The sequence below is a fragment of the Harpia harpyja genome, chromosome 12, assembly GCF_026419915.1.
Source record: "Harpia harpyja isolate bHarHar1 chromosome 12, bHarHar1 primary haplotype, whole genome shotgun sequence".
NCBI classification, from domain to species: Eukaryota; Metazoa; Chordata; class Aves; order Accipitriformes; family Accipitridae; genus Harpia; species Harpia harpyja.
The window spans coordinates 1347543-1368844 of record NC_068951.1 but is presented as its reverse complement, the minus strand read 5'-3'; the positions used below and the strand labels follow the sequence as shown (position 1 = coordinate 1368844).

Below are 21302 nucleotides of genomic sequence, written 5' to 3'. Positions count from 1 at the left end.
GCCGGCGCCCCCCCGCAGAGGCGCTGCCCGCCGCCGGCGCCGGGTCAGGCTGTCAGGCCGCCGCCGCCGCCGTCGTCGTCCCTCCTCGCCGCCCCCATCGCATCCTCCCCCCTTTCGCCCCTCTTTATCCCCCGGCCCCGCGCTCGCCCCTGTCATCCATTTGTCACTTTCCACCCCCCTCCCATTCCCCCCCCCCCCCCGCCGCCTCTTCTCCCTCTCGCTCCGCCGTTGTTTTCTTTCCTGCCCCGTCCCTTTTCTCTTCCTCCGTCTATTTTTATCTTCTCTTCATCCCCTTTTGCCCTCCACCCCCCCCCTCCCTACCCTCGCCCTCCTCTCCTCGCTCCTGCCGTCCCTCTTCACTTTTTCTGGGTGCTTGTGTGTGTTTCAGGCCTTCAAGGAAAAGTTGCAAACTCCCGAGTTTTTTGGGGTTTTGTTTTTTTTTTTTTTTTTTTTTTGCTATATTTGAGGGAGCAGGTGCCTGAAAGGAGGGAGCTATGTAGGAGGTGCCTGGGCGCTCAGGGAGGTTTGGAGGAGATAAATGGAGAGGATGTGGGAATGGAAGGGGTAGACTCGTCAGTCCTCTCGGGGTATTCCAGGGGAGAGACTCCAGATCCTCCTTCTGGAGGGAAGGGGGATTGATCGCTGTATTTCTTTTTTTTGTAAAAAAAAAAAAAAAAAAAAAAAAAAAAAGAAAGAAAGAAAAGAAAGGAAAAAAAAAAGGAAAAGTGAAGGAAAAAAACAAACAAAACCCAACCCAGTCGCCCGAGGATGGAGATTCAGTAGCCAACCACAGCTGGACTCTTGGGGGAAGAGGGTTCGTGCACTCTGGCTCACGCACACATGAAGAGATTCTCCAAATTGTTTGGCTTCGCAAAGAGATAAGGCCAGTCGAGCTCAATGTTTTTAAAGGTGGGCCGTGTATGATGAAACCCAACTTCTTTTAAAGTGTAGCAGATTTCATTTTTATGGCCAAATGACAGCTTGACCCAGTTGTTATCCAATCAAAGGGCATTTTTTTGAATGTCTCTTTGTGGCACAACAGCCAACGCAAAAATGATGGCGGCTTACAATGGCGGTACGTCTGCAGCAGCAGCAGGTCACCACCACCACCATCACCACCACCTTCCTCACCTCCCTCCTCCTCACCTCCATCACCATCACCACCCTCAACATCACTTGCATCCAGGCTCTGCAGCTGCGGTACATCCCGTACAGCAGCATGCCTCTTCGGCAGCTGCGGCCGCGGCAGCTGCGGCCGCAGCCGCGGCAATGTTAAACCCAGGGCAGCAGCAGCCATATTTCCCATCACCGGCACCGGGTCAGGCCCCTGGACCAGCTGCAGCAGCCCCAGCTCAGGTACAAGCTGCAGCAGCTGCTGCAGTTAAAGCGCACCATCATCAGCACTCACAACATCCACAACAGCAACTGGACATTGAGCCGGACAGACCTATTGGATATGGAGCCTTTGGTGTTGTCTGGTGAGTAAAGAAAAAAAAAACTGAACCGATTTTTCCTTTTCATTTCTTACCAGATCATAATTCATTCTTGGTTTTGTCATTTGAATCAGAATACAAGACAGCTGCTTACTACAAAATTTTTTACTGGTTCTTCTCCGTTCTTAGAAAGTTGGCTTCACTTGTTTGTGTTGGCAGAACGAGGTTTAGAGTGGTGAAGAGCAACCTCTGACTAACAGGCCACACCATCAGTCTCTTTTGAGACAAGTGCAACATGTTTATATATACCTTCTACGCGTTTTGTTAGAATAAGTATGTTGTGTAGCTGAGCTGCTCTTCCTAAAGTTTCAGGTTAACAAATGAGCATTAGAATGTATGTTTTGACCTGACTTAAGAGTTAGAAATTAAAAGCATATGAAAATGTCTTCCTTCTTCAGTCACCTGTCAAGATCTTTGTCTAGGAGACTGACCTGCGGTAGTATGCTATACGCTACCTGAAACAGAATATCCGAACTTTGCTCTCCTCTCATAAATGTAAATGGGATTTTCTGTCTTACTGTAGTACTGCCTACAGTCCTTTTATTCCCCCAGCCGCTATTTCAGAGGGTTCTGTCAGTGGAGCATAATATCTTCTAATATATTTTGTGACCACCTTAATACAATGTATGTAAGTAATTATTGCCCTTCAGGATCACCAGAGCAAAACTGGCGTGATTTTTTTTTTTAATAAATGGTTGTCAGTTTATGGTATTCTGAAATGTTTATTAGAAACATGAAAGATGCCTTGGTGGTGTTTTTCAGAGCAAGCGAGTTGCAGCACACTTCCTGTATCACAAATACAAAGTTTGAAGTGTGCAACTGTGTTGCGTCCCTACAGAACTTTGCACAGCATTCAGTCGGCAAGGCTTGCTCTGTGGTACTTAAGGAGTTTTGCTTTAGCTACTGTCCGTACTTGAATTTTTCTGAGATGGAAGTATTATGTGACTGGGTTTGCAGTCTGTACCAGCATACAGTGGCAAAGTGCTTTTGCAGGACAGGCCTCAGAAGAGGAAGACACGTTATTCCTTCGTCCCAGCCCTTAAGGTTGGTCACTCATAAACAGACCAGTGTTTGTAATAAAATCATGTTTTCCAAGTAGGCTGAACAAGCTGCACAAATAAGCGTAGGTTAATGTTACAGCTGATCTTGTGTCCCTTAATTCAGAAGGCCTAGGGAGTTAATTTAAATGCTAAGTTTTCAAAGTCAGAGGAGTGCTGTTGTACACTTAGCACTGCTGTGTTCTTGCTGTGGTACAGCATAAAAAAATTGATATCAAAGAATGAAAACTGACAAGAAATCTGCTGTAAAAATTTGTCTAAAGATTATTTCCATCTGTTCGTATACTTTTCGATAAAGTGTGGAGTTTTTTTAACTTAATTGTTACAGGCTTGCTTAAATTTAGATTGTTATGTAAGACCAGACCTTCTTATCGTTTCTACAAGCATTTTGCTTACCTGTATATATTTCTTAGGTCTTTATTTTCTCTGTTTTATTTGCCAAAAAATAAGGTGCAGAGAGAGATCTGCTTTCATAATATTCAGTAGAATAAAAGGTCAAGCTTGCATATTTAAATATAATATCGTTAAGAATGCTGAGGGGAAAAAAAAGAAGTGTAGAAAGCAGAAGGATATGCTCTTGACTGACATCAGGTAGAATGGTGCCAAAAGCGTCCACCCATCCCGCGACCCCTGACTGTGCAACTGCGTCCGCGCAAGCAGGAATTGCCACTAGCGGGACTAGGCTTGCAAAGTTGTAACTACAGCTTCGACTTCAAGATAACAACAGCTTAGGGAAAAAAAAAAAGAAAAGAGGGAGGTTGTTGAATAAAAGAAAAGCAGAAGCTTGGAGGTCAGATCTCCTTTGGTAAAGCTGTAAGGCTACGCAGACTGAGAATGCAATTGGCTGAAATTCAGTTCCTCTTTGCTCACATATATTTGAATTCAGTGGTCACTGTTAGGCTCTTGGCATTTCGTGTTAACTTCTGCAAGTGAATGCAGACTGAATTTAAGAGTCTGCAAGCAATAATTAAACTGAATTTTAGATTTCATTCAAAACATGAAAGAATGCCTGTGTAATTTAATTTTAGCTATGTGAGATAATGCAACTGAACATAAACATTGGCTTGGATATTTATAGTTTAAGTTGACTTAGACATGAAAAATGTATACTTTGGTACAAGTGTAACACAGAATTTTCAGTAATGTAAGGACTAAGCTAATTTTAAATAAGGATTCTGTCGCTTCTCTATCTCTTTCTGAGCACGTATTGGCACTAACAGATAACTGAAAAGTTCGTATCTGTACTTCTGAGGGAAATGGATGTTATTCTACAGACAGTTTGAGTATTTGAAGAAGTAGTCTTTCATCTTGCTACTCAGATGTGTCATTGCGTTGTCTAGAAAGATACAACTTATCCTGCAGTTAAGTTCAGCTCGTCAAATAAGTAATCAGTAGTGTGTGGTATTGAGTTTCCCGTTAGCTGAGAGAGATTTTGACTTGGCAGTTGAATTAGCATTTGTCATTAGTTCATTTGTCTGGTACTTTATGATGTTTTGGGGTAGCTAATGTGCTGCTGGAGTTTTTCACTCATGAAGAGCCAAAGCATCGTGCTTCAGCATTTTCATTATTAACTCAGGCATGCTTGTATTGCTGCCGCTAGTATTTGTATACACAAACTGTATCCTTGCTCATCTAGTCACCATTACGTTCTAAATCAACTATCCTTGGCATGTCATCTCCTTTGACTACATGTAGATTTTAAAGTGAACTTAACCCAAGCTGGCAAAGTAGAAAAGAATCTCTTCAACAGTCGACATTAAATTGCTATATTTATCCATTTTCTTTGTGCTTTAACATAAAGATGTACATATTAATGCAATACCAAAGCTTGGCGTTTCTGAACTGTGACAAAAGGGGGGGCGGGGGGAAGTTACTGAAGCAGGAAAAGGTGTGTAGGTACCTTCCCTCAGGTTCTGCAGATTTACTTAAGTGCAGTCTAGTTTGGCAAATGGCCATGAACCAAGTTGCATACCTAATTTGCTGAAAACAGAGCAATTTGCTCTTTGAGTATTCACTGTTAACGCGTTCTTAAAGTGTTGAAAAAAACCTGGAATTTTGTTCAGCGACAAACTCTGTGCCCCGTGTTTCAAATTGTCTATCTGATTTTTGGAACTCTTGTGTATATTCTAAGAATAAGGAGCTGTCCTTTGCAGAAGTGCTCCCTGTTTTGCTGGGGAGACATGCTACTGCCATCTGGTGGGATTCTTAAAAATAATAATAATAATAATAATAATAATAATAATAATAATCCATTGAACCTGCCAAGGCTCATAGGTTTTGGAGTGAGCGGTAAAGCCTTAACGCTTCTGCAAGAGGTGCTCATGCTGTTTTCATACAGTATTCCTAGACCAGTGAAGAGGAACTGCAACTTCTGTGAAGGTAGACAGGGAATAATTACTTTTGTTGCTGGTTCAAGCTGTTAACACTGCTGCTGAAATTTTATGAAAATGTCTTGTTGGTTGGGATATATCCACTCCCATGGGATAAGAAACTATTACTCTGTAAGGTGTGTGGGGATTGTATTTGTCTTATGTGTGTGTCTAATTCTGAAAAGTTATTGTCATTCATCAAAGATTGTGAAATCAAGCAATCTGTTTTATTATTATCAAAACTATGTTAAAAGGCATCTCTGTGGGAAATCTGTTTCAAATGACAGTAGAAAAAATTATATGAATTCTTTTTTTTTTTTTTTTAAAGTCCTGATTTACACAATTTTAAATTGCAGTGTGGTTTTTAATGTATTTGCTTCTCATACTTTTTATTCAGAAAGGCAAACAGCAATATAACGTTCCAAAAAGTTTGGCTGTTGAAGTTGTGATAGGACATTATGTACAGGCTGCCATAACTTTTAAAGGCAGAAATAATTTAGCCTAAATCTACCACTCATTCCTGGTCTTCAAAGGCCTGAAATCACTAAAGTCATTGATAAATAAAAATCGAAAGACTATTGCATGCAATTGATTGTTGTCTGGACCCTAGAACTATTTTAAGAGGGTTTTATCACTATACTGATAATAAGCACAGCGGTCGGAAAGACGTTTCCAGGATAAACCTATAATCTCCTAATGGTTACTTTAAAGGAACGTGTCATGCTGAGCAAGTATGCAATACAGATAATTTGTTTTGGACAAAATTGCTAGAATGTATATTAGGGGGAAAAAAAAAAAAAGATGTTACCGCTTCAAAAAAGTATGAATAATGGCAGGATGAGTTCCCCTTCTGATGTCTGATATTGCTGTGAACCACGATGATGTTTTGCATAGTTGATGCAAATAATAATAATGCAAAAGTCCGGTCTGGTAAGCATGAAAAGTTTAGAAAAAGCTGAATTATGAAAATTTGTTTTATGAAACCCTTTAAGACTTTTGGTGTGAGAGATTTTTTTTTCTAAGCTAAAGCTGTTTGTACCATGATCTTTTTCCAGTCCCTCAAAACTCACCTGTTAGTGGAAGACAGTACTTGGAACATTAGGAAAATGTCCCATGTTAATTAGCATTTAGATGCACAATTGTTTGCTTTGGTTTAAAGTATTTAATCTGACATTTTGTATTAGTCTAAAATGACTTTTTTGTTATTGATCAAAAACTTTAGAGTCCTTTTGTATTTTTATCATGGAGCTCTCACTGTGAATGAGACTGAACATAAATGGAGAACTGTAAGCAGGAAATGATGTCTCCGGTAGATGGAACAGAATATTCACCAGAATTGGATAAAGAGGCTCTGGAAAGAGTAATCCACACCAATAACGTTATCCGGAGAGAAGATCCCTACAAAACATTCAAACTAAGCAAATCCAAGACAAATCCAAATAGCCTTTTAAAGTACTGATATTACAGCTGGCTAAGATGCAACAACAGTACTAATCAAGAATATAGTTCTGTGTTTTTCTTAAGAGTGGAAAACATCTACAATGTGATATGTTGATTTTTGGTGTAGTGAAATTTGCTTTTAGTAATGGGCAACAAAAATGTTTAAAATTAATAAATAAAGTGGTCAGAAATAGTTTAAAAAAAATCCTTCCAGGATATTTCGAGGACTTGGTTGTCTGTGTTGACTGTTGTGTTTAGCATTGCTGATGATCTTCACTCATCAAGGTAAATTTGAAGCTTTTCTGTTCAAATGATGCATCTGCTTTGTCTACACAGACTGTCACAGAAAAACGTGAACAGAAGTTTCCAGATAGAAAAGATTACCACTGTTCACTTCTTTCTAGTTCCAGTATGCAAACACTTTCCGTGAGAAGCTGTGATATAAATGTCATTATAATTGCCTGAATTCTTATGCATGACATTTTTTAAATAATGTCACCTTTCATTGTTCGGCTGGGTAGAGTCTCTTTACTACTGGTAGCCTGTCTTGAACGGGCTGTGGGTACTGGACAGAACCATTCCAGATGGACGCACTGCATTGAATACTGGCTTTTTTGGTTTTCCACTTCCTGTGTTATACTTCAGTGAGTTTTTCTGTTGTCTGGGGCATGTGATGCAGATAGGCAGTGATTTCCTAAGAAAGAGACTAAGTCGTTTTTATCCAGTTATTTCTTGGAGGAAACCATGAGGATGCCTAAGGCAAAAGAGGCAATACTGGCAATGGGCACATTACAGAGCAGAGTGTGTGTTGTGTTTCACACTTTACCATCACATTTTAAGGATCTGCAGGTGATTATCTTTAATAGCTATGTCAGTATTTTTTAAAGGATTGCTTTATCTAAATTGCATTCTGAGTCTATTTGTGAAAAAGTATAGTAGAACAATGACCTTATTCAGTTTTTTTATATGGGAAATTTTGCAAAGCTTGTATGTTTAAGTTGGGTTTGTTTTTCCAAATTTCATGAAAAGAAAAATTCTGTTAACATTTAAATGACTATTCCCCAAATGTGCTGAATTAAATGAAATGGATATAGTAACTCCTTGCATTTAAATTAGACGTCGGGAATTAGGTGAAATTCTATCTAAGTAATATACTAGATTGTTCATTATTGTCTTGTAAGATGATGTAAGAAGGAAGGAATGTGGGTAGCATTTTTTTTCTCAAAGTTGAGCAAGGACCATTTTGGATAAATTAGTTCGCTGTAAGTTATGCCAAGGTCAGCATTTCACAGGTCACTTGAATTGCATGTTGTTTTGCAGCACCTGCAAATCTTGATGTTGTTTGTAGCCACGTGCAACTGTACTCTGATGATACAGTTAGATCATGGTAGCATTCAGTATTTTCTCTTTCCTCTGAATTCGGCAAATGTTACAGCAGAACAGCTTGTGACTGGATCTACAATCTAATATTGATTTTTCAGAAGACGTATTTCAGGTGTTTCTTTTCCTCTCTCCCCTGCACATACTCTTTCACCTTTTTTTAAGAGAGTGTTTAAATTGTGGTTTTCACTAATCCGAAAACACAAATGCCTTTAGTGTTTATAAATGGGTGAAGGTGTAGGCATTCATACCAATTGTATATGATCAAACTGAGTAGTAAATAAAGGCAAGTAACAAGTGTGTGTGTGTTGTATGAGGCTGCTTGATGTCGCTAGGCTGCTTGATTTCTTGGGGGAGCAATGGGATTGAGAAGGAAAATAGCTTTGGGCAGGTAAAGTAGAAGGAAGCCTTTGGGATATATTTGAAGTGTTTTTTGATGACTTGCAATGGTTGTATCTGGGTCTCATGTATCTTTAATCCTCTGGAAAGTTCTGCCTTCTAGTCTGGAATACGTAACATTCAGCTTTTCATCTGAGAAAAGCTAGCTCAAAGTTGTATAGAGCTTACTTAAACTGACTTTGTGTTTATTAAAATGAACAATAATTTGTTAATGTAATTGGTAATGTTTTTTAAAATGGCATATTAAAAAAAATCCACAAAGAACTGCAATTTAAGTGTAGGAAAATGAGAGAATTGAGAAGCTGGCTTAGTCTGCAAAACTGAGCATAGATGAATGAGTTTTATGGTGGAGGGAGACGTTTTGGGAGAATAATACTGTATGTTACGTTAAGCTATTTCTGTAGGCTCCTGTATTTAAGTAGACCCATCTGTTCTATATTTGAGGGTTAGCTTTTGAAGTCCTGTTTGTCTGAGTTGTTTGTAAGCAAGTACTGAACAGTAGCTTTACTACTAGACTTTGTGTACCAACGAGATCTAGCTCCTAGGTTTTTCTGTATGGAAGTTTTGGTTACTTGAGCACAGCGTGCCTTTGGTTTCTTAGTAAGAAAAGTTGCAGTGGAGCAGTCGAGTCCTCTTTTTACACAGAATGTGAAGAATTTTCCCCTCTCTATTTTTGAAAGATTGAAATGGCACATAGGGAATGCTACAATCTTCTTGCATGATCTGGGGATAATTTAGTTGGGTGGAGTGTACAGCTGGGTTGCAACATTTAATCAGTTTGCATCTGTATTCTGCTTGGTCTAACAAAGGTTCTCCATGCTGACTATGTGGTGGCCACCCCTATAACCGTTCCGGTGTTCACAATTGCTTGGTAACACTTGTATTCTCATACAGTACTTGGTATAAGGTATGCTGAAGCAATGTCAATTACTTGCTAGCAGCAAGAATATGTTATAGGACTGTTCTAACTGGTCCGCATAGAATTTCAACTGAGATGAAGAATAAATTAATTTTTTTCTACCTTTGTTGGTTATACCTTTGCTTGTTTAGATTTGTGTTAGTCTGATTTCTGTGCTTATTTCCTAACTCTGGAGATTTCCTGAGAATAGAACTGGCTACTTTGTTGAATTCGTTGAAAAAATGAAAGTCCTTGAAACAGAGAATAAGATGATACAGGGGCAATTTAGATTTTAAAATCCTTCTGGAATATGAGAAGTAGTGTAAAAAGTAGGATCTGTACTCAGAACAGCTTCTAGGGTTTACTGAAAACCCATTTATTTCTGGTCAAAAGAATTCAATAAAAAGCTCAGCTCAGTTACTGCGATTTCCTCTGTAACCTTTAGAATCTAAGAGTAAGCACTTGATTAAAGATTAAGTTATAAATATTATTACGAGAGTAATCTATCTGAAAATGTTTGGATTTTGTTTCTGAAATTCAAGTATGTAGTATGCCTGGTACTTACTTAATAGCTGATGTCCGTTTTAAATTTCTGTAATAGATTATTTAATGGCTGTGATCAATGACTATGTTCTCTATTGCTTCGTACCAGGTATTTACAATGATATAATCGCTTTCTGTAAACAAAATATAGTCTCAGTTTCCAAGCTGTAGCTTGGATTTATGCCAGTTTGAGTCTGTCCTAAACTACCTGTAAAGTTGGGAAATTCTTAAAGTGATAAATAATGTTTTTAGGTGATGCAGCTTTAGCATTGTTTACACTAGTGAACACACTCATTAGCACTGGTGTAAACTGTTGAGTTTGGAGTTGTATAGATCTCCTCCCGTGTTACCAGTTATGGCAATAACAGTGTATGGTGGTATGTGTGCTGGAGATGGATGGGAGCAGAAGCCTGTGGAGCTAAAGAGTGGGAGCTTCTAGGAGGAGAGACTTGGGATGAGGATGGGTTAACTGGAAATGCAGGATGGAGGAAATGGGAGAATCCCTGCTGCATGTGAAATGTCCCATTGGCTGGGGCCAGAACTGTGTCTTGCATCTGTCACTGGTTACATTTCTCCAAGATGACAGTTATCTTGTCTGGGTTGGAATCGTGCAGACTGGTTTTCAAACACAGAAAGAAGCTTTATGCCTCTCGAAGTTGTCTAATGTAGATGTGTTCAGCTGTTCTACAAGCAGTTAAGTATAGTCAGAATCGACAAAGCCCCAGTGTTATAATTTGGAAATACATCACATAGTAGATGCTGTAACTTTTGCTTTATTGTGAGTCAAACTAACTATTACATCCAGTTTTGTAAAAGTAGACCCCTGAGTGAGGTATTAGATGCTTACATGAAAGTGGCTTATGACAGGCAGTACAAATATGTATGTAAAGGATAGAGGCTTATGTGATTAATGCATTTATTTATTGATAATAGTATTTGATCATAATAAGCAGTAACAAGGAAAAAGTGAATGCGAGTGGCGGTGGATTGAATGGGTAGTGAATGGGGTAGTAGCTAAAGGTGGCACAAACCATAGCAATTATCCGCTATCTAAATACAGAGAGGTTATGAAAATTAATGTTGTTGTTGTAGCAGTAAGCCATGCTTTTTAAAAAAATAACACAGGTAACATTTTCTTAACTTGTTTTCCCCCCAATGTGTTCTGACTGGCCTTTTCATCACTTCCACCCCTTTTTCTTATTTTCCAGTATTATCTGTGCTACTTTGTATGAAGTGCAGCTTATCAACAGCATGTTTAAATGAAGACAATAGTGTTTAGATATGAGGGCTAAATTGTAGAAAATAAATACTGCTTCTCTGTGGAAATCAGTAGAGCTCCATCCATAGTGCATTGTAGGAGTAACCTGGAAAAGAGCAAAGTCATCTGCTCTACGGAAACATTTGGCATTCCTTAGTATGTCATACGTGCCATATGAATGGGCTACAGACTGGCCTGTGGATGCAAAACGTGTGCAAATACTTGTGATTCAAGCATGCAGATCGCAGAACCGAGTATCTTTTAGGGAAATCTCCAACTTGCCTATGGTCAGAAATGCCCTAACTTGGCCGCAGTATAATATATTAAAAATGTTAAGGTACTGATACTTTTAATATTTGATTATATATTGTAGAGTACACTGAGAGCCTTGATCAATGAAATTGTCAGCGCATTTTTCTAGGTTTCAGAGTTCTGTAATTTTGCTACAAATTGTCTGCTGGGAGTTTCAGTAATCATGGAAAAAATGATGGTTGTGTTCAATTGAACTCAGGTGTGTAACGTGAGTGCATACAACATGGTAAAAGTACAGTGTTGGAGTACACGAAGAGGGAAGAGCAGGCTAGACAAACTGCATTAGGTGAATACGGCCTTTTACCAAAATGCATTGCTGTTCAATACACCAAAACATGAGAACAATCTGGACTTCATTTTAATATTTAAAGTTCTATCTTCTTTTGATATGTGAGAGTGATGGATAAATGAAGGTAGACTCATATCAGACTTGATATTAAATAACTTCCATGGCTATGGCTGACTTTGGAACATGGCCATGTACAGTGTTTAAAAGTGCTTAGTAAGAATTTAGGCTTTAATCATGAGGGCTGTAGCAGAATCAGTGTGTCCTAGTAGTATCATTCTTTAATTTCCTGATGTGGTATTTTTCTATAAAGGCTTGGAAGTCTGTGAGCGGAATTTTTATGCTGTTTCTTTATGATGTTGGATATAACACCAGAATAGTTATAGCAGAATCATTTTGTAGAATATGTGCTCTGGTAAATTATCATCTGTTATTTCTTTAATTTTCTTAGAACATGGTATGATGGTATTTATGTATAATTGGAAAAAAAATAAATTCAGAGCTTTCTGTTGAAGAACTGTTGCAGGAAATTTTGTGGAACAGTAAAATGCTGGGAAATGTAGGAATCCTCGGACTCTAGAGCATGATTTTCTTTCCCCCATTCTTTTTCATATGCAAATACATTTTAGTAGGTGCAAAAAAATTGCTCACCAGAGAAACTGGTGTTTTAATTTCCTTGCCATTTTGGAATGGTGCTATTCCAAATTTTATTCCTAGATCTATTCCTGGTTTCATGGCAGTATTTTTCTTCATTATTCTGGCACCACCAGGCGGTGCTCTTATAGTTTTCTTCATTTTGTAAGCTAAATGTAGTGTCAGAATAGAGCCTTTGCTTAATGGGAGCAATAAAGCTGAAGATGGCATTGAACTGATGGTCAAGTAGTTATTCTGTCTTTGATCTACATTATTATTTTTTTTTCTGAAAAGCTACTGACTTTCCCTTCTCTCTTGAAAGTGTGCATAGGGTTTTTAATTTCAGATAATGCATTTTATTATTTTATTTAATATAAATTCTTGTAACTATTGAAGAATATTTGCCTATGAATAGCAAAACTTATTCCATAAAGGTAGTAGCAATTTTCAGAAACGAGCAATCTTCTTCATGTGAAATAATTGCTAAGATCTGTGCTAGCACTTGTTGAGCTCTGCAAATGAGACTTGAAAGCCAATCTAGTTGTACATTAGGAAGGAGAGACTCTAGCATGTGGTCTGGGTCAGTGGACTTTGTTTCACTGAAAACCATTTTATTTTTCTTTTAGCTGTTTTGGTTCCTAATTAACAGGTTAAGGTTTATTACAGGAAATACAGGAAAAGTTATATCACAGTCCATTTTGAACCCTTTTCACTTATGTATGGCATTTCTGTCTGGAGTGGAAGCTCACAGTACACTGACTTCTGAATAGAAGTGTATGTCTTTGTGTCTTTTAACACAGTACCTTTTTGGCTTCCTCTTGCCTTTGTTTTTAAAGGCCCTTGACAACTGATATGAAACTATTTGAAAGCCCTAAATAAGAGCTTCCCCCCCCCCCCCCCCAGAGATTACATAGTAAGCAGAACAAAAGCATTGTTAAAAAGGCTGTTCTCATATAGAAATATAATTTTTCTTTGGATGTTTCTGTAAATTCTTGTTGGCTCATTTACTTCAGATCTCTTATTTGGAGGGAGAATATCTTGCAGGTAAGCTTTATGGAAGATGGAAGATAATTTATCAGTTATTCCCAGACTGCTTGCAATCCATCTTTCTTAATTGTATCAATTCCTAGGCTAGCATTTTTAGGTAAAATGGAGAAGAGAGTTTTCTGAATCTCTTAGTGCTTTCTGACTCTCCTGTGTTCTCCCCAAGTGCTTTTGAAATCCTGTAGACCAGACCTCCTTGATGTTGATTTGTAGCTTGTGGGTATGTTGTTGAAGCAAAATTATTCTTTTTGTTATTGTTCTGACTGGCTGAAGGGACATGGATCAAATAGGTCACAGAAAGACATGAGATTCATAAAATTAATATGCATAATGTAATACTGCACAAGGTTACAAATGTAGACAGCATAGAGCGCTTAGCTTCCAAGCATGCCTTAACTTCAGCAGTTATTGCATCTGGCTTGAGCTGTGGCTAACAGTTTAGAAAGGTGCATCTGCAAACTAGCTCTTAACTCTTTGTGTACATTAAAAAAAAAAGTAAAGACAGTCAAAACAATACAAGAAAAATTGAGGTGGTGGTTTTTGTTTTCTTAACAGAAGTGAAGAGTATTCCATTCAATTAGCATTTTTCAAAACATGATTCCTATCTCAATTGCAAGGACATATCCAGAACAAACAAGAATAGACACAGGCTGAAAGTGACGTCTTGGAAAATGAAGATCTGCCAATAGTTTTGTTAAGGGCACATGTCCTCTAAGTCATCGTTCTGGAAACTGATCTTGTTAACATGATGTACAGTTAAAGGACAATGGAGTTTAATGGTTTATGTTTTCTTGTAGTTCAGCATAAGTAAATGAAAAAAAAACCAACCAAACACACAAACAATGAGGGTTGTATCAAGAAAAATACCCAGCTCTTAAAGTGAAATAAACAGAATGAGTAATAACTAGCATCTACCTTATTTTTATGTCTAAATTCAAATTGTTGGGGAGAGAAGCTCCCACATAATAATTGCTGTCAATTTAAATAGGGAAAACTCTGCTTTTCCTCATGCCTTATTCCTTTCACTGTTTTGAATTGAGCAAATGAATTCACTGTTACTGTCCATGACATTTTCAGATTTTTTATATGCCTTATCCTTGCTGATGAGTATAGTAAATATCTAGTTTGAAAGACTCAGTTTTAATTTGGGAGCTGCATTTGGTTAAGGATGCAGTTTCACAGCCACATTCGTGGCGGCCCATCCACTGTGCCTGAACTAGCATTCATGTGACAGTGTCCTGAATTGCTAGTCTTCTGTTGAGTGCTGCTTCACAAGTGAATATTCAGATCATGAACTGGAACAAAAGAATATGAAATTAAGACCTGCTAGAATTCCTTTCAGCTTTAAATCTTAAAGCCATTAAAAGTTGCCATTTATGATCTGGCAGAGCAAGAACAATTTTATCTTCTCCGTATAGATCCAGACTGCTGCTTTAGAGGGAGAGTCTCAGTCCATGTTCTGTGGACTACTTCTGTGTCAATGGCTAAAGAACAACTATCACAGATCGTGCATGCTGTCAGTCTTTATGCATAATTATTCTGAGAATGTCATAAAACAATACTGATAGGCAAAAATATTTTTTTTAAATAATCTATTTTACCATAGGTCACCTGATTTAATTTGAGTGAGTAAGAGTTCTACCTAATCGCTTAACTAAACGCAGTTTTTAATTATGAAGTGGGAAGTACCTTTTATTTGTTTTTGAAGTTTTTGTAGATAGCTCAAAGTATCAAAGTGCTGTTCTGAGCATATTTGCACATTGATTGTATTTGAAAAGTCAGGATTAAGGTCTTGCTTTTGATGGCAGGGCATTGGCATACTTACCCAAGCCCATAATCTGAATTGCAGCTTTCCTTTTGCCCCTGCTGAAGGAGAAAAGCATTTATGTTCTTTAGGTTTGGATTGTTTATTGTTTTCTGAAGCAGTTGAAGAAAAGTAGGTGAATGTTGACAGAATCGGGACCAGCCTTGACCTACTTGTGGCTTTTTCTCTGATCTTTGTCTTGGGCATGCCACCTTATCATTTTTATGCTACTGTTTACTCATCTAAAGCCTCATCTAAAACATTAAGAACTGACAGATGATTGGTAATTTGAATATTAAATGTATATATCATCACTTCCACAGTTGTTCCCAAGATTTTGTCACCTATCAGATGACCCAGTAAAGGGAATCCTTCTGTAGTCATTTTTATTTCATACTGAACTATTGTTTAAATTTTGGGTTTAAAGTGTTTTAGAGCCATCAATTTCATTCCCCTTTGAAATTCTGTTTTCTTCCAAGAGCCTGTATTTTACTTAAGAATGTCCCAAGACTGGAATTACACCCATGGTAGTGATTTATGCTATCACAAGGTTTTTAGCTGACTCAGAATAAAGAAACATATATTAGGATTTTTGGGTCAGTTCATGGAGATCATTTAAAACTAAATATAGCTTTGAAACAAATAGGTTAGACAAGAGCCCTGCAGGTGTGACTTTGGTGTTTCTTGGGATGAAGTTGTGAAACCAAAACAGCTGCTGTGTAGGATGTAAATTAGTTTGGTTTATAACAATTCAGGTTGGTTTTTGCGGGGAGAAGGAAGGAAGAAACACACTTTCCTTGAAGATCCTGTAATATTGTGGGTAAGTTTTAAAAGGGGGGAAAAAAGGCCAAGTATCGCTGAAGCTGTACTGCCTTCTTGAGTGTGCAGTCTCCTCCAGCACCCGCTTCTTGTACCTGTTTACTTAGGCACGGGCACCATGAGATTAACAGGGTTGGTTGCTTTTTTTGTTCTGCTGATAAGCCTTGTAGACATTTACTAATATAAAAAAACCCCACTTCTCAACAGAGTGTAGGGGTACCATCCTGCCAGTATCAGCACTTGGAGAGGAACAGGGGACAAGGCCTTTCAATAAACCTTTGAACTTTGTTACTCTGTTTTATGACACCTTTTGTAACTTAAGCCAGTGACTTTAATTGCTGGCTAGTAAGCATATCACACCTTCAGGCCCTGATCAAATTTATTAAATGGAGTCATAAAGCTAATGTAATAAATATTATGGAAGGATGAAATTAAAGGAGCAAGACCATTCTGAGTGATCTCTCCTTTATTTGTGAATGCCAGTAGAAGAAATGTGTGACATGTTCTGTTTAGCAATAGAAAATATACTGCACATCAGCCAACAGAGCTGCAGTAACATATCTTTCATTTTATACCTGAAGTACATTTATATTTTAATCTCTGAGGTTTTGGTATGGTTGATGATATCACTGATAAATGTTTCAGTTATTGATCGTTATAATGAATTTGTTACTCAATTCTACTTCAATCTGAAAATATTATCCTGGAAAAGGAAACAAAAATGAAGTCAGTAATAGAGACCAGCAAAAAAATCAGTCATCGCTGTTTTTACATTGGTCATTTATTTTGTTCCTGTATTATTATGCAATTATTAAATATTCAGATAGACTTGCAATGGAAAAATTTCTCAGTTCTGAAGCTAGATGTTGATTCACTGGCTTTAACAAATCATCTGAAAAGGTATGCTTTGCTTCAGATAAGCATTAGGTGTAATACTGGCATAGTAATGCTGTCTTCCAAAAAACCCAGTTTGTTTGAGTTGTCATATACTTTGTCACAATTGGAAAGGGGACATGTTAAGTCTTGGGAAGTGTTACAAAGGTAGAATGTTAAGGTTAAAGGACTTGAACTTTTGAGAAGAACAATACTGACTGCCAAATGCTCAATACCAAGCAGTTACTTAAAAAAAATTATATAGACAAGGAATTGCTTTTACCTGAAAATTTAGATTTTGCAAATTTTACAGTACTTCAGTCATTTGAGTAGTAAGCCAAATGATCTCTCATAGAATAATCAATATGAGAAATTGCATTGGTTACACATTCTGCCTGTTGCAGACATGAAAGTATTTTAAAATGTCTTGTATTGAGCAGGCTGTTAATTCAAAGGTACTATTTACCTGTCTATTTTAGTCTGTCACTCTAATATCTTAATATTTGTGAAATTGCCTTTTGAATCTAATGAAAAGGAGTGGTTATGGCTCCAATGTAATTGAGACTGTCAAGGAAATAGGTGGAATTTTTACAGCACTATGAGACTTGATGGTATGTGACAGAGGATCATTCACTTCACTGGTCCGTGGTAATGGGAGACTGATGTCTCTTTAAACTCCCTGTTAATAAATATAAGCCTGATTCTTTTTTTTTCTTTTTTTTTTCTTTTTTCTTCTTTGCAAGGTTGTGGGTCTTTTAAATCCTCATTAACACATACTAAAATAAAAAGGACTTCTTTCAAGTCCCAAAAATATCTCATAACCCTAAAGCATCTTCTAGACTTCTGGATTGTACAGGTTATAAGTTTATTTCACACTTGTGTTTTGACATGTCCCTTCTGTTCCTACAGTAATTCAAAGAAGGAATGACTATGCAGTGTTGATCACATAGAAATATTTACACAGGAGAAAAAAATATAGCAGCAGTTTACAATAATTTACATGAGTAAAATGTACAGAGGAAGCATCAGAAAAGCTGATGTCTGGTTGCCTTGTATGCAATGACAAGGAAGCTGCGGTTAATGTAGTTGGGCTCTTTACCACTATTGTCAAAATATATAAAGGATTATCTTGAGTTTGAGTTGCCATTATGAGAAAAAGCTGTATTATCTCTGAAAGAGATAGCACTGAAAGAACTTTTGTCAGATGTGCTGTTCATTTTGTTTCTCAGCTCTTAGTTTTGGTTTATTCAGTAGAGGAGGAATTGGGATGTCTCTGGTTAGTGTTTGCTTTGGCCATTGTTAAATGCTGGTGTTGGGAATTACAGTACCTTATGAGCTTAATGTATATTTTAAGCAATATTTCAAAGTTCTGTGATTCTAATATCCATTTCCATGCAAGACAGATAAATAAAAATACTGTTGTCTAAAATAATCTCTGGTAAAGGGAATGGAAGAGAGAGTGGCAACTAAGAAGTATTCCAAGTTGCAATAGTGTAGTCTGTATTATTGTAATAAATAGTTGTAGTATAATAAGGAATGGACAGGATATAAGTTGAAACTTGAAAGGTCAGTAAATAAGATTTGCCTCTTCCAGATAAAAACCTTGATGAATGTTCATAGATTTATCATTATGAATATAAATAGCAGTAGTTCATAAAATTAAAAGGTACTGTGAGCCTTATACAACAAATGTATCAAAGTCCTGAGGCTTAATACTTAACCAACAGATAAAACTATTTCCCTTGGTGGTAGCAGAGAACACTGGAGTGTAATTACTTTGGAGTGAAGTACTGTGTTTCAAATATTTGTTGCAGACTTTGGTTTGAATACTCTTCTGATTTTTTCATATGCTGGCAAACAGCCAAACATGATAAAAATGTGAATGAAAAAATGAATGGCTGAAATACGATAGATTTAACCTGGAAGATGAAGTATTGAGATGTTAATTGAGATGAGGTGCGGTGCTGGTTCACAGAGATTATTGTGTAGCTTCATTGGAGTAATGAAGCAAAAAGGAGTTTAGTCACTATTTTTTGTTGCTTTGTTCTGTCCCTGTACCCCCACCCTGGGGAGAGGGTGGTAGGGCAGAGGAGAGGTGCAAGGGAAAGCTGATAGTGAAACTTAAGATGTTGGGGATGATTATTGCAGGAAACTAGGTACCTATCTAGAGGATATGACCAGAGACTTTTATTAACCTACTTTGCTATGGAGGTGCAAAAATATTCTAGGAACTGTGCCAAAGCCTGGAGGCTTGTTGGACATGGAGAAGAAGATTTCTCATTTGGGTTTTCCTTGGTTAGCTAGTGGGAATGGGAATAGAGGTCAGTGAATTGGGCCAGGAATGTTCATGTAATTGTGGTACATGCTTTAAAAATAAAGAAGAAAGAAGTACAAAAATACATGGAGATTTATATGTTTATTGGGCATGTTATTTATTTATGAACATCACAGACCTTACAGAGCTATGCCATTGACTGAAAAAAAAATTGCTTTTATGGAATTAAAAAATATATCTGAATAAATGTCCTGTACAGTGTAATAACTTATTCTAGCTGTGGTTCATATAGGCAGTTGAGAAGTAAATAAAAAGTTCTCAAGCATAGCCAGAAAATTTTGTGTAAATGAGGAAATAAATTTGATTTGGAAAGCAGTTTCAATTTTAAGCTTCCATGAAGGAAGACAAATTAAACATTTTTAAAGATATTAACCATAACAGTATCCCTTTAATTTTCTGTCCTTTCTTTTAAGTAAGATACTCTGAATCAATTTTTGTTCAAGGAGACAGATTTCTTGCAGTAATCAGTTTTGCTTTTAGCTCTGATTTTTAAAGAATAAGTGATAATGGCGCACATGCTTGAGGGTGTGATTAGAACGCAACATTAAAAGGCTTTTTAGGACATCTATGGTTGAAAAAGGAGCTCTGGAGAGGTCTGCGTTTGGCAGCTGAGCAGACGGGAATAAAGCATACCTTTGAAGTGTGGTATGAAGAACAAGTTACTTAACCCTTTCACATAAAATACCTTTAGTGAAAGTTAAATCTAGGTGTTTTCTTCAGGCTCATCTGAAAGTTATACGTTAAATCTGTTAGCTTGTATTCAGTCTTTTCTTTCCCTGAATGAATCCTGTACCTCTAAAAAGACCACCTGTCAAGAGTATGTATTAGAAAGACTTGGCTACTTGGAGTAACTTACAGTACAGGGTTTTTAGAGTGCCTTTGAGTATTTTTTTATTACCTTACAGTATTTTGTGGAGTATGTTGAGAAAACTTAATGAAATGCTGAGAATGCACATTGGTAGTAAGTTAATTAAATTGTCTTTTTTGATAATCTTCTTAAGGAACTTATTTTCTGTTCAGTGTCTTTAAAACACACGCATACCATTGTTCAAACGCAAATTCCTGGGTGTAAAACCTACTTTACTTGCCTAAACTTTAGGAAAACATTTAGCTGGTAGAATATATTTTTGTAGATTCCAGATGTCTCACAGTGTAAGAAGTTTTTACTTTTGTCTGTGCAGGCCTTCACCCAACTTTAATCAGTCCGTATCAGTCTGCAAATCACTTCTTGTTTGTTTAATATCAAGTGATCTGTTGTGTGAATGAGCGCTGAAACTGATGCAAAACTCCCGAAGCTGATGTCCAAAGATGGGTAAAACAGAAGAGAGCTATTTGGGCGGAGTACTACTCTTCAGTCTTAATGCAAGCTGATGGGACACTTTGCACTTTAGGTAGGCGACAAAACTTGAAACAAAACGGATGGCTGGGTGGAAAATTTTCAGTACCTCCCCCTCTGGCTCCAGCAGTGCTGAAAGAGTGATGGCAGTTCCCAACCAGCCCTACAGATTTATCATACAGAACTGTATTACCTTGTAATGTGGCCAGAAATACCCCCAAACCAGATAAACAACCTCTTTTATCCCTCTGCCATTTATATAAAACTCAGCAAATGCTAACTGTTAGAGAAGACTTCTTAACAAGAACTAGTCGAATCGCAGACATTGAACAGCCAGTGTAATAATCCTGGAGAGGGGTCTGTGTTTGAACTGTAGGATCTCACCTTCAGTTGCCAATTGCAATGGTTTCAGGAGGGAAACCAAGCATTTCCACCCACAGTGTACAGACCTTACTAGATTATGTCCACAGCGAGATGCTTTAAGTCTGGTGGTGTTCGTAGTGTGATTTTAATTTTTCTGGAGCTCTGGCTAGCTTTTGGTTTACTTGATCCGTACTGAGGCACAGCTCATGCTTCCTATGTTAGTTTGAATGTGTCACTTCAGTTCTAAATGAGGTATTTTCCCCAAGCATGGGCCAGGCTTAAATGTAGCTAAGGATCGGGTAAGAGGTGAGCTGAGGAAGGGAGGCAGTACTGAAATTTATTAAAACAATCAGGACTCGAAAAGGGAATTGGAAATAGATTTTCGGAAAGTGTTTGTTATCACCATTCATAAATCAATCACAATGTGTTTTGTTTTGCTTGAGTAGCTTGAGTCAATAACAGCTTCCAAAATACTTTTCTTCTTTCCTGTATTTTTTTTTGTTTACCTGTGAAGACTGCTGCACATCTCACCCTTTGCTTCTTTAAACTTCTAATATCTTCATTTTGCTAGCTGAAAGTTAACGCTGAGACATTCTCAACACCTCCAGTAACGTATTGTACTATTTTAAAATGGTATAACTAGACAGACATACTCTCAA

At 37.5% G+C, this 21302-nt stretch overlaps 1 protein-coding gene across 3 annotated transcripts in view; it reads left to right on the top strand.

Annotated features, from left to right (window-relative positions):
* NLK (nemo like kinase) overlaps positions 1–21302 on the top strand; it is a 67931-nt gene that overhangs the window by 369 nt on the left and 46260 nt on the right. For 2 of the 3 annotated variants that reach the window (XM_052803827.1, XM_052803829.1), the window contains exon 1: positions 180–1478. In XM_052803827.1, the coding sequence (XP_052659787.1) occupies positions 1021–1478 (458 nt within the window). In that variant the 5' untranslated portion in view covers positions 180–1020. Of the gene's footprint in view, positions 1–179; positions 1479–21302 lie in introns of those variants that run through there. The other variant, XM_052803828.1, reaches the window with a different exon arrangement.